This window comes from Spea bombifrons, chromosome 3 (assembly GCF_027358695.1).
Source record: "Spea bombifrons isolate aSpeBom1 chromosome 3, aSpeBom1.2.pri, whole genome shotgun sequence".
Classification (NCBI taxonomy): Eukaryota; Metazoa; Chordata; class Amphibia; order Anura; family Pelobatidae; genus Spea; species Spea bombifrons.
In genome coordinates, this window is record NC_071089.1 from 26230080 (window position 1) to 26244495 (window position 14416).

The 14416-nt window shown below is 41.1% G+C and overlaps 1 protein-coding gene across 1 annotated transcript in view; it reads right to left on the reverse strand.

The window, feature by feature from the left end:
* Positions 1 to 14416, reverse strand: part of ACOXL (acyl-CoA oxidase like) — a 123015-nt gene that overhangs the window by 45576 nt on the left and 63023 nt on the right. Inside the window, exon 14 of the mRNA XM_053460798.1 lies at positions 12912 to 13021. Coding sequence (XP_053316773.1) covers positions 12912 to 13021 — 110 coding nt within the window. The remainder of the gene's footprint in view (positions 1 to 12911; positions 13022 to 14416) is intronic.

The following is a 14416-nucleotide window of genomic DNA, read 5'->3' on the forward strand; positions in this document are numbered from 1 at the left end:
AATTCTGCAGTATGATGTGTACTTAACCTCACTACACACTATATGTGTGAATCTAGAACTCTTAGCTTGTGGCACTTGCTTTTGAGCCTGTTACAGCACTATAAAAAATGTGATAAAGTGCCACACGATCCTCTTTGTCTACATCTCACGGAGCGATCATGCAGCTTAAACAAATTTGTATTGTATATAATAAGCACCCCCTATTGAGGACTAGGGTAAATTGTGTGTATTATACCCGAGATTTTACGGTAAGTCAGATGGCTAAATATTTTAGAATACTAGAAAATTACACAACAGTGTTGCAGCTATAGGTCAACTTTCATAAATATAAAATAATGTACTTAAGATGTAAAAATCCAAAGGAATAATATAGTATTAGGGGTACAGTAAGTTGTATGAGCTAAATGAACAAGGTAGTTATGCCGCTTTACTTTGTCTAGTTCTGAAGACTGTGGTTTCAGAAGGACACTGTGTACAGTTCTTGTGACCACACAGAAACGCTGAAGTTAGTTCAGAGAAGGACTACATAGAATGGTGAATGATTTGCAAGTTAAGGAAATACCGTATTTGCTCGATTATAAGACGACCCTGATTATAAGACGACCCCCAAATCTTAATATTAATTTAGGAAAAAAAGAAAAAGCCTGAATATAAGACGACCCTATAGGAAAAAAGTTTTACCAGTAAATGTTAATTCATTTAAACAATTTTTTTAATAAAAGCTATGCTTGAGAAAAATATTTTGGTTTTATTTCCTTCTATTTTCCAACCTGCCCCCCAGTTATGCACATCTGCCCCAGAAGTGCCTTATACCCCCTATATGCCACTGTGCCCCATGATATGCCTTTTAACCCTCTAAATGCCACTGTGCCCCATGATATGCCTTTTAACCCTCTAAATGCCACTGTGCCCCATGATATGCCTTTTAACCCTGTATGCCACTCTGGCACTTAGAGGGTTAAAAGGCATATTATGGGGAAGAGTGGCATATAGGGAGGTTTAAGGCATTTCAGGAGGCAGAGTGGCATTAAAGGGGTTAAAAGGCATTTCACAGAGCACTCTGCCTCCAGAAATGCCTTACACCCCCCATTTAACACTCCCTCTCCCTCCTCCAAACTTACCGGTGCTTCTGAGTTGGGGGGGGGCGCAAAACACAGGAGGGTCCAGGTCCCCTGCATCTGAGCCCCAGGTGCTTAGTCCGGGCAGCATGTAGAGCTCCACACGAATCGCATAGAGCTCTACACGCTGCCCGGACTAAGCACCGGGGACTCAGAAGCACCAGTAAGTTGGAGGGGGGGGCATAACACAGGAGGATGCAGGTCCCCTGCATCCTCCTGTGTTATGTCCCCCTCCAACTTACCGGTGCATCTGAGTCCCCGGTGCTTGGTCCGGGCAGCGTGTAGAGTTCTACGCGATTGTATCATGTAGAGCTCTACGCGATTGTATCGTGTAGAGCTCTACGCGATTATATCGCGTAGAGCTCTACGCGATTATATCGCGTAGAGCTCTACACACAGCCCGGACTAAGCACCGGGGACTCAGATGCACCGGATCCAGGTCCCCTGCATCTGGGTCCCCAGTGCTTAGTCCGGGAAGCGTGTAGAGCTCTACGCGATTGTATCGCGTAGAGCTCTACACGCAGCCCGGACTAAGCACCGGGGACTCAGAAGCACCGGTAAGTTGGGGGGGGGGTTAACACAGGAGGATCCAGGTCCTCTGCATCGCTGCGGAGGATCTGGATCTTAGTCTCATAATCAGACCTATTTGAGGTCTGATTATAAGACGACCCTGATTATAAGACGAGGGTTATTTTTCAGAGCATTTGCTCTGGAAAAAACCTCGTCTTATAATCGAGCAAATACGGTACTTAAGAATAAGCATGTATAACTTGGATAAAAAAATGTAAAATGTGATAGATGAGCAGATGTGACACAAACATATAAATAGTTAAATGGATTTAACCTAAAATACAGTAGTGATGTAAAATTCTGAAGAGGAGAAACCTTAGGAGAAGAGATCAAAGAAAACATGGTAGAGGTTAATATGGTGAGGCAACCTATACTTACATGGGACAGGGATAAGCCTAACATGGAATATAAAACAAGACCATAAACTGGATAAGGTTTTTATCTGGTCATATAATCCAAAATGTAGCTTAACAAAAAGAATGTACACTAGCAACTGACGCTGCCCTGCTTACAGACCCATTGCACTTCCTCCTCCATGCACATACTGACTGCTCCTCTGCCTCCATGCACATACTGACTGCTCCTCTGCCTCCATGCACATACTGACTGCTCCTCTGCCTCCCTGCACGCATCCACTGCTCTCCACACACCCACCCACTGCTCCTGTCATTTATTTCCCAAACCGATCACCCCCTCTTCCTTCATGGATACCCACCGTGGCTCCATCCACACCCCTGCTGCTCTAGAACTCCACGCCTGTGCACACACAGCTATCTCTGCTTTCTTTTCAGTCACAAATATTCTAATGTCATCCTCACAATATATTTGATCTTGTCCCCTTCAGTATACCAAGACATTTTGGACAATGCTATGCTTCCAACTTTGTGGGAACAGTTTTGGGAAGGCCCTTTTCTAGCATGACTGTGTCCCAGTGTACATAGGAAGGTCCATAAAGACGTGGTTGCATGAGTTTGGTGTGGAATAACTTGACTGGCCCACACAGAGCCTTGGCCTCAACCCCATCGAATTCATTTGGGATGAACTGGAACAGAGATTGTGAGCCAGTCCAACTCGTCCAATACCAGTGCCTGACCCCACAAATGCTCTACTGGATGTATGGGCAAAACTTCCTACAGAAACGCTCCAAAATCCTGTAACAATCCTCACATAACACAAATAATATAAAGATATACACACACACTATTTCTGGAAGTCATACCTCCTGATGCCATATTAGCATTTTGCAAAATAATCATGTTAGTATTTACTCTAATCTGCTGGTGCAGACAATGGTTCACAGCACCGAGATATGGCTGACTGCTTTTCATTTGAATCTCTCATCACTGTAATTGCTCATTTCCTTACTTTCAATCCCGTGACTATGAATCATAATACTTTCAGGTATTCAACATTGGCTTGTTTCCTCATTTTAACAGAGGGGAAATTTATATACCATATTCTGCATTTTCACCTGCGGTGTGCAAGTGAATTTGTAAAGCACAATGCTTTTTACTGCAAAACAGATGAATTGGGTATATTGAGAACAATTTGCAGTATAAAAATACCTCCAAACATTTTTATTTAAGCTCAGTTTTAAACATTATTTTTAAATGAACAGTCTAGTATCTAAAATTGTGCTTTTATTTTTAATACATATTGGCGTAGATTTTGCATGAACTTCAATGCATTTTAGGCATTCCTTTAGGTAAAGCAAAACTATTACTGAAATTTGCTACAAAGTCTGAAGAGATACATGAAAAGTAGATGTAATGCTACATAAATTTGGCCAGATTTCCCATGAGGACGCTTTTAGTGCTTTTTAAGTTAAATGTAAGTTCCTCACAGTATTAACATAGCCCCCCCCCCCAATAACACACTAAAAATCAATTTTTTAACATACCATACAATTTTTGAGATATTTAAAATAAAAATAAATAATTCCAGCATAATCTATGTTTATTGTAGGCTTTTGTCTGAAGTACATAGAATGTATACGCGGTAAAAAAAATGACTGGTGTGGTCACCCAAGTTCTATGGCACGGCCAAGACATCTCAGATCCAATGCTGCATTTGTAATTGTATCCAATACTTTAACTAATAATCAACATTCTGCATTCAACAGTATCTCGTTGGTAAATTTCTGTTTATTATTCACAAAGCATTACTGAACATTGAGGAGAAAAAACCCAGTGAAGTTAAGTTGAGGAAGTAGTGTATTTTTGATCCTGCCTGGCAGGGCCAAGCCTAAGGTCACCGATGCCTCACTTCAAAAAAATCTTTTGGTGCCTCCCAGGTGGGTGTGGTAATACTGCTAACCCCTCCCCTTAACAAATAGCTAACCACACCTATTTTCTATGACAACCACTCCACTTCTTTGGGCCCTCCCTCGACTTCACCATGTGATTCGCTTCCCACAATGCCAGCTTTGCCCCCAAACAGTTGGTCCGTGCAATCTTTATCACCAAACACCTTTCCAGTGCCATATTTACCTCCAAACTGCTTGTCAGTGTCATTTTTGGCCCAAACAGGTCATCAGTGACATATTTGCTCCCTAAACAGCAATACACTAAATGTGTCAGTGACATTCGGTGCTCTGAGTTTAAAGAAGCTGTTGAAAAAAAGGGGCAAAGCTGTCAAATTTGTAGCTATCTCCTTTTAGAACAGAAAATTGTGCCCCCGCTATATTTATACAGAGGTTATTTTAAGGAAAGTAGATAGATAAATAACAAGGAAGTTTGTGATATTACAACTGCAGAGTAAAAAAAGTAAAAGAAATTTCAGATTCAGATTTTGACACTGAGGGTGGTACAACATAATTCCCATCAATATATATACTGAGCCTGACTATGGAACAGTATACAACTCCCATCTATATATATATATCTATATATATATATATATATATATATATATATATATATATATATATATATATATATATATATATATATATATAGTGTGGCAGCAATTGAGGGTGATACACCATAACTCCCATTACAATATCCTGAGCCAGACACTGACTGTATGACAGCATAAATCCCAATATCACATCAATAAATTAGCATCACTTTTTAATTTTATGTGCTAGGCATTTCTAGTTTGTAGGAAAAATATGTGCAATAATTATATAACTTGTGAGGGGCCACTTGAAATATATAAAAGGACCAGCTACAACATGAATGCTCATCAGAATACACAATTAAGAATATGAACATTTAATCACCACATTCAATCTTTATGGTATAAAAAAAAAAAAAAAAAACCCAGAAAACTACCAAGGATTGCACTTAGTTTTCTGTTGCGGTTTTTTTTTTTATGCACATTAGTAATCATTGACCAACATAGCTGGCATAGATCACAGGTCATACACTCCAAAGGCCCCCAGATTGCATAAAAAGGATTTGCCCTGCACCAAGAGGACTGGCCCAGACCCCAGATTGCATCTAAAAGACTTGCCCAGCCATCAGATTCTATTCAAACAACTTCCCCAGCCCTCCGAATGCATCCAAAGGACTTGGCCAGCACCCAAGTCATACCAAAGGACTTGGCCAGCACCCAAGTCATACCAAAGGACTTGGCCAGCACCCAAGTCACACTCAAAAGACTTACCAGCACCCAAGTGACATTTAAAAGACTTGGCCAGCATCCAAGTCACACTCAAAAGACTTGGCCAGCACCCAATGTTAAATCCAAAGGATTTGCCTTGCACCCAAGTTAAATCCAAAGGCTTTGCCCAGCCCCCATATTGCATCTACTCCTTTCTTACTTCTCCTCATTATTTCTCCCTTATATTTTTTCTCTTTAGTTCAATATTCTTACTACCTTTCCCAAAGCACCGGCACCACGAGGCAGAGGCCTTGCTCTCCCACCACCAAAGTCATGGCAGCGCCGAGGTGGGTGGTGGCAGGGAGCGGAGGAGAGAGGTGCTGAAAAACAATGGTAGCTGAAAACAATTTCATTAGCGACTGCTCGGGCCCCTTTCTCTCTCCTATGCTTCCTGACGCTTGAGTGCTGTGCCTCCCGTGCTCTGCTGCCTGGCATCCCGTAAATAGACTAGTTTGCTCTGTCATTCTAAGCGTTGTAGGTAGATGTTTCAGAAACATTTTATATATTATAAAAACCTAAAAACTATACTTAAGAAATCAGATGAGATCAACAAACATGTATGTTTCACAATACACGTGCATTTGTGTTTTTATTTAAAGGTAAAATGCACCTCACAAAGCTTTGTATGTTAAACTATATTTTCCTCTCTTCAATAGTCTGCTCGATGCAGCTAAGTTCTCTGCTTGTTTATAGCAATAATCGGGTGAGCTCATGCATGTTATGACAGTTTCAGTTTTTCACTACTTCAACAATATGTAATCACTTTCAGTGGTTATTGGTCTCTCGACTGATGTTCTTGATTTGTTATTATGTAATACTAGAATAGCCATACTTTTACATTACAGCGTTTGCATGTTTTTCTTATTCTGCTACAAGTAATCATAGCAGTATGACCAAAGTAACTTGCATAAGACCTCAAAGTAGAGATATCTACTGGAAAAAAACACACAGCTTGATAAAAGGTCCTTGAGGGTCAAAACGTTGCCTGCTTTATGCTGGAATAAATTACCGTTTCAATTAAAGAGTTGCAGGGTTGCCATCAAAGGGGTACAACCGTTACAGATGTAAGGGCCCGGCACTACTAATTAGAGAGGGCTGGAGGAGGACTGCTCATGTCTGGTAATGGAGGGGGTTAATTATCTGGGACTGCTCATCTCTGGTAATGGAGGGGGTTAATTGTCTGAGACGGCTTATGTCTGCTAATGATCCAGGGACGCAGTAGGTGGAAAGTGAAATCAAAAAGCTGCCATTCGTGAAAGGCCACATCGCAGCATGCTACAAAGTTTGCACACAGTGCCAGTGCTCAAATGTTTTAAAGCACCTGGAAGAGACTGAATTGCTTCTGATTGGGTATTTAGTAAAAATCCTAAATGTGACAGCACTAGGTGAGGTAGTGGGTGGTCTGGTGTTTCTTCTGGTTTTTATAGCAAAAGGTACAAGGTCACTCTGCTTTGGCTCTCACTGGCTAGGTTTTGCTGCTTGCCCGGTGATGTCTCATGCACACTATTGTGTACGGGAAGCCCATGTCAATCTCTAGCTGGGTTAGAGGTCCTTCAGCTGCTATCCATGGCAGGTTTCTAGTAAAAGGAACCTAACAGGCAACGTGGTGTCACCATGCTGACAATCAGTACTCTTTGTAAACCAAGGGTGTTACAAATGCCATTAAAAGTAGAGATTTAAAAATTCATGCCATGAAGCCCAAATACCGTATTTGCTCGATTATAAGACGAGGTTTTTTTCAGAGCAAATGCTCTGAAAAATACCCCTCGTCTTGTAATCGGGGTCGTCTTCTAATCAGACCTCAAATGAGGTCTGACTATTAGACTAAGATCCAGATCCCCCGCATCGCTGCAGGGGACCTGGATCCTCCTGTGCGGTAACCTCAGCTGCTGCCGGCGTCTATCACCGTGCGCCGGCGAAAGTGCCGGCAGCAGCCGAGCTTGCATACACACGTACCTTCCTGCTCCCGGGATAGCCTGCCCACTGCGGGGAAGCAGAGCCGGTTGGGGAGATTGCTGCAGGACCGGGACCCGGCGGCACTGTGCCGTCCCAAAGCAGATCCGGTAGACCTCTTCAATTTCCGGGAGGAGGCGGGGCCTAGCGGGGTCACACAGCGTCATGCTGAAATCCTGTGGGAGCTGCAGCAAGCGCCTGCTGAGGCATCACGGTGAGTGAAGTGCCTGAGTATATTAGTGTCAGGGTGGGTAGGTAAGTGTCTGGGTGGGAAGTGTCTCAGTGGGTAGGTAAGTGTCTCAGTGGGTAGGTAAGTGCCTGAGTGGGTCTATTAGTGTCTGGGTAGGTAGGTAAGTGTCAGAGTGGGTAGGTAAGTGTCTGGGTGGGTATATTAGTGTCTGGGTATGTAAGTGTCCCCCTATATGCCACTCTGTCCCACGATATGCCTTTTAACCCCCTATATGCCACTCTGGCATATAGGGGGTTAAAAGGCATATCGTGGGGCAGAGTGGCATATAGGAGGGTATAAGGCATGCCTGGGGGCAGATGTGTATAACTGGCGGCAGATGTGCATAACGGGGGGCAGGTTGGTAAATAAAAGGAAATTAAAAACAAAAACAAAAAATAGACATGAATTATTATTTACTAGTAAAACTTTTTTCCTATAGGGTCGTCTTATAATCAGACTTTTTCTTTTTTTCCTAAATTAATATTCAGATTTTGGGGGGTCGTCTTATAATCAGGGTCGTCTTATAATCGAGCAAATACGGGTAAGTCAATTTTTACAATTGGTAAACACTCCCTTAAACTTTGTAGTTTGTAACAAGCTATTTAATTTAATATGTTTCAGATGGTTACTATAACTGAGCAACTACACTTTTTATGGTATAACTTTGCCTCCTACACATCTATTTAGACTTTATTAGTTAACCCTATGAAGAGTGGAAAAAATAAGCAAAAATAATGCGGCAAAATGTGTTTTCAAAAACAACCCACTCAATGTTGGTAAGTGGTACTGTAATGACTTTAAAAAGGCATTTAAAGGTTAATTTATCTGTTTTAACCTGCCACTGAACCCTTTTGTGTACAGTGGCCAAAAGTTTTGAGAATTACGCAAGTATTGGTCTTCACAAAGTTTGCTGTGTTCGCAGATATTTTTGTCAGATGTTACTATAGTATACCCAAGTATAATTACAAGCATTTCATAAGTGTCAATGGCTTTTATTGACAATTACATGTCAGGTTTATGCAAAGAGTTTATATTTGCAGTGTTGACCCCTCTTTCAAGACCTCTGCAATCCGCCCTGGCATGCTGTCAATGAACTTCTGGCCACACCCTGACTGATGGCAGCCCATTCTTGCATAATCAACGCTTGGAGTTTGTGGGTTTTTGTTTGTCCAACCACCTCTTGGGGATTGACCAGAAGTTCTCAATGGGATTAAGGTCTGAGGAGTTTCCTGGCCATGGACCCAAAATTTCCATGCTTTGTACCCCGAGCAACTTATTTATCACTTTTGCCTTATGGCAAGGTGCTCCTTGATGCTGGAAAACGCATTGTTTATCACCAAACTGTTCTTGGATGGTTGGGAGAAAGTTGCTCTTGAAGCATGTGTTGGTACCATTCTTTATTCAAGGCTGTGTTCTTAGGCAAAATTGTGAGTGGACCCACCCACTTTGCTGAGAACCAACCTCACATGGTCTCAGGATGCTTTACTGTTGGCATGACACTTGGAAACGGGATTCACCAGAGAAAATTACTTTACCCCAGTCCTCAGCAGTCTAATCCATGTACCTTTTGCAGAATATCAGTCTATCCCTGATGTTTTTCCTGGAGAGAAGTGGCTTCTTTGCTGCCCTTTTTGACACCAGGCCAACCTCCAAAAGTCTTTGCCTTACTGTGTGTGTAGATGCACTGCCATTCCTGAGCAAGCTCTGCACTGGTGGCACCTCGATCCCGCAGTTAAATCAACTTTAAGAGACGGTCATTGCGATTGCTGGACTTTCTTGGGCGGTCTCACGTGTTCTTTACAATAATCGAGAATCTCTTTCTTTGAAGTTCTTGATGATCCCATAAATGATTGATTTAGGTGCAATCTTACTAGCAGCAATATCCTTGTCTGTGAAGGCCTTTTTGTGCAAAGCAATGATGACAGGTCATGTTTCCTTGCAGGTAACCATGGTTAACAGAGGAAGAACAGTGATTTCAAGCACCACCCTACTTTTAAAGCTTCCAGCCTGTTATTCTAACTCAATCAGTATAACAGACAGTGGCGTACCTACCGGGGTCGCAGGGGTCGCGACTGCGACCGGGCCCCGGCGGCAGGGGGGCCCAAGCCAAGGGGCCGCACGAAATCGGGCCCCGGCGGCAGGGGGGCCCAAGCCAAGGGGCCACCCGAAATCGGGACCCGGTGGAAGGGGGGCCCAAGCCAAGGGGCCGCCCGAAACCTTTTTACGTTTTTTTTGTTTTTTTTTTTAATAAGGCAAGCCGTGCCACGGAGCTGGCAACGGCCACCTAGTGATTAGAGCAGTGTGAGGGGTGAAAGCTCCGCCCCCTCATGCTCAGACTGCAGGAGCACCGTAATGAGAGCAGCATGAGGGGTGAAAGCTCCGCCCCCTCACACAGACTGCTGGAGCTGGAGCACCAGATGTTGTCACTCACTGACATTCTGTTTAAAAATAATACAGCAGTCTGCATCTATCAGGGCCCCAAAGTAGAAGTAGGTAGGTCAGTAAAATAATGTATTTAAAAAAAATAAAAAATTGTATGTGTGTATATGTCATTAAATTATTATTCAATTATTAATTAAATTATAAATATAAAAAGAAATCTATCTGTGTGTCTGTGGAGGGGGACAAACTGCATAAAGTTTTTTTTTAATTATTTTAAAAAATGGAGATTACTAGACTTCTTTTTATATAGATATATTTGTCTAGACACATATATAAACACTTATATATAGACACACGAGTTCAGCTCCCCAGTGTCACCTTTGTCCCCATCCAGCCAGGCACAGGATGGGCTGTTTGGGGACAAAGATGGCAAACCCTACGTGTGTTATCTGGGTGCTGGTCAGGTTCTATGTGGACAGTGTGGAGGCCAGGGCTGGTTTTGGGGTGTGCAACCTGTGATCTATGCCTGTAATTTAGTGGGTTTTATCTATACCTTTTAATGCCGTGTTTTTATGTGAATTCTAATTAATCTATACCTGCAATGCTGGGTTTTTGTGTTATTCTGTTGATCTATATCCGCTATGCTATGCTTCCATACATTATTTATGTATTCAAAGAAAAAGAGGCGCATGTACAAAAGGGGCCCTATGTACATGCGCCCCTTTTTCTTTGATTACACCCTATGTACATGCGCCCCTTTTTCTTTGATTATGCCCTATGTATATGCGTCCCTTTTTCTTTGATTACGCCCTATGTACATGCGCCCCTTTTTCTTTGATTATGCCCTATGTACATGCGCTCCTTTTTCTTTGATTATGCCCTATGTATATGCGTCCCTTTTTCTTTGATTACGTCTGGTCTTGAACATCCTGAGGAGTGTTTTGTCGGGTTGCTGCAGTGCATTGCTAGGGGAGTCTTGTTTATTATTTTTAATTTTCACTTTTTAATTTGAACACATATCACGTGATAGGGTGATCTATATTTGTTTTTAAGCCTTATTTATGTATACCTGTAAATACAGGGTTTTTATGTCTTATTCAGTTGATCTATACATGAACATACTGTTTACATGTGTTGTTTATTTGATCTATACACGAACTACAGGGAGTAAGAGGTATGGTTTAGTGAATGAGGGACAAGGGGACTCTGGGGATGATTAAGGGGGAGAGTACCATGGTCAGGGTCAGAAGGAGGAAAGACTGCACCCTAATGTTAGGCAATTTTTTTTACCCAGAGATAAAACGCCCTTTCTGAATTTGTAGTCACTTCAGTGGACAAAATATTCAATCTGCATATTTTATTAAAAATGATTAGTGGCACTAAATTGTGGCTTCAGATGTGACATTACTTTTTTAGTGTATCGATGTACTTCCAATCCCATCACAAAAGATTCTATCTCATACATCTGCCGAGCTCTGATGTAATCTTTATCTAGCATACATGGATGGTGAGGAGTTAATATTCTGTCCATTCCCTGCTACTTATTTTGGCCTTTTAACACTTTTGGTTCCTGGGATTGTAATGTGGTATTCTGTTATTGTAAAAAGTTGAAAAATTTGACAAATATGATTCAATATGTAATTTGTTGGAAAAAAAATTGTTGTGTAAAAATCATGTTTTTTGGGGGGTGGGGGGGGGCCCATAACAGATTCTCGCACCCGGGCCCTGAGGCTTCTAGTTACGCCCCTGATAACAGAGTGATCTCCAGCCTTGTCCAGGTCAACACTCTTACCTGTGTTAACGAGAAAATCACTGACGTGATGTCAGCTGGTTGATTTTCATGACAGAGAGGGACTTTGCAACTGATTGCAATTCATCTGATCACTCTTCATAACATTCTGGAGTATATGCAAATTGCCACCATCTAAACCGAGGCAGCAGACTTTGAGAAAATTAATATTTGTGTCATTCTCAATACTTTTGGCCACAACTGTATGTGCTAGGTGGTTGTTGAAACCATAGACATACATATCAATGTAATAAAGTATTGGTGCTAATGTGTCTAGAAGAAAAAGCCAAGAAAACTTTTTTGTGATTCTGTTTAGGAGTTCTACAGAGTAGATGTCATTGATAAACAATAACCCAATTTATGCTTATCAACACTCCCTGATTATATCACCCTACAAAGCACTATATTTAGTATGTTTTTTTGTATACTTCTGGGGTAGAAAGGTTGTTTTATTTTCCTGCTTTTAGTGGTAGGGTACAAGGTATTGGGAAACATTTTTTAAAATTGTATTATTTTTGTGTCCCTCCCCCACTCCATAGCCCTGTATTGTTGATAGCAATGTGTGTGTGATCAGGCTGCAAGGGAGTGATTAAAGACCCCAACAGGCTATGGACAGATCCTTTCTGATTCTCTACTCAGTCCTTCCGGCAGGTTCAGCAGTGACACCTACTGGAAGGAAAAGTCTGATCACATCATCAGGCATTCACACAGTGAAGGCGTACCAGTGCTGGCAGGGAGCCAGGCATTCAGACTATATTATGTATCGAAAAAAAGCTGGATGTGCTAAAGATTGTAAACTCGCATGCAGGACCCTCTTTATCTAATGTATCGGTTTATTTTAGCCTGTCAGTTCTAGTTTACAGTTTCCATATCCTTTGAATGCATGTACTGTAAGAAGTGCTGCGTAATTATTTGGCACTATGTCTATGTAAATTAAAGATAATAAGAATAATACTATTATGCCCAAAGGTTCCTCTTCACCCTTTTTGTGTAACAGTATGTGTATAGGGTTGTTAAGAGTTAAAAACATGCTAATATTCTGCACACCCCACTCAATCACTAGGGTGAGATAATTTCCAACTGATTTATATGAAAGCTTTTTTTATCATGATCTAGATTTAACAAATACAAATCAGTTTTAGACAGAATTGCATACCAAGCTTTTTTCACCACAGTAAACATCAATTAATATTTAGACAGGTATAGAATATAGCCCCTTGCATATCCCTGGTTACTGGTAATTTAAGATACAATATATATATACCTTGTTCGTAGTTTGTCCCCAAAAGAACTTGTCCAGTTTCTAAAAAGACCAAAGACAGGACTTTCCTCATATTGTCTGGTATACTGAGCCAGAAGTTCTCGTACCACAACCTGTTCACAGAATACAAACAATAGAACAGAACATTAGCACACAGCCCAAAGGCACACATACAGAAAAAAGGCTCTACATTATACATAATGGGTCTGACCACAGAGCACTGGCGGCAGTGATCAATTCACCCCTCGGATCTCCTAAATTTACAGCACTAAGCAAAGCTATGCAATGGTGTTTACAAACTACAATAATCAATTGGAAATCAATCATATACAGCGGAACAGCCATTCTTTTTATTAGAACTTTTTATTTTAAGAATTTGCATTAATATCGTTCCACGTTATCAAGTTACTGCCCCTGTTAGGAGGAACCTGGCTGGACTTTGCAGCATTTGTAGCGATGGGATGAGGGGGAAATGGAACAACAGGAAACACTATGACCTCTTGTCCTTTCATTTCTTCTCTTTTAAATACGCTTCACTCCTACAATTTAACTTGTATATATTTACCTATTTAAATCTAATTTTAACCCCGTGTCACCCTTTATTATTTTATGATTTTGTTAGTCTTAGGTCCATGTGCCCTGGAAATAGGCAAACTTGACTAATGTCTTCGATACAGGAAAGGCTAGTTCTGAATAACTCTAAAAACTTTTAATGTCTCTAAATATAAATATTCATATAAAAAAAACTGCTCTGCACTTTGTCATATACTATTAGTTGTCTACTTACATCAATTAAGAAGGAATAACGCAATTACAAATAACATCAAAAGTGTATAGGAAACTATACCATACGGTAAATAGGATAGCAGCTAGGCCTAATACATATAATCTTGACTCATCACCTAATAAATAATCATGAAATCTTCTGAATACTTAAGGGTATTTGCTTGATTGTCAAGCTTTGTATTCACTTTAAATCTGGAACCCAGCCAGTAGTGCTTAGCTGACCTTCAATAATCCATGCTTAATGTAAGATTCATTTTTAAAGTCATCTCATGATACATTTTGAGCAGGAGAAGCTCCCAGGAGTTGGCTCTTGCTAATCCATAATGTTATCAAGGAGTTAGCTCAACTGCAAACTCCCGGCTTAGTGAACAGGAGTGATATACTCTGTTGCTTCCGGTACTTAAATAACTTTTGTGAAAACAAGTACTAATATTACACTGGATTCAGCTTGGTTATATAATATATATATATATATCTTTAAAACATCCTCGAAAATCTGTCGGGTGACAACATATCCCTAGCCTTGAAAATGCAGCCTCGCTGTGTAACAGGGCTGGGAGGTATTTTGTCGCAGGCAGATTTCTCATGATTAGACAAGGCCTGTTCCTTTAAGCGCATGTGTCCTCTTACAGACTCAGCAGGGGAAGGATTTTTTGTTTTCGAACTATGTAAACAAAGCCTGGGAGAGATGTGAAGCGAGAGTGAAACATACCAATGGTTTT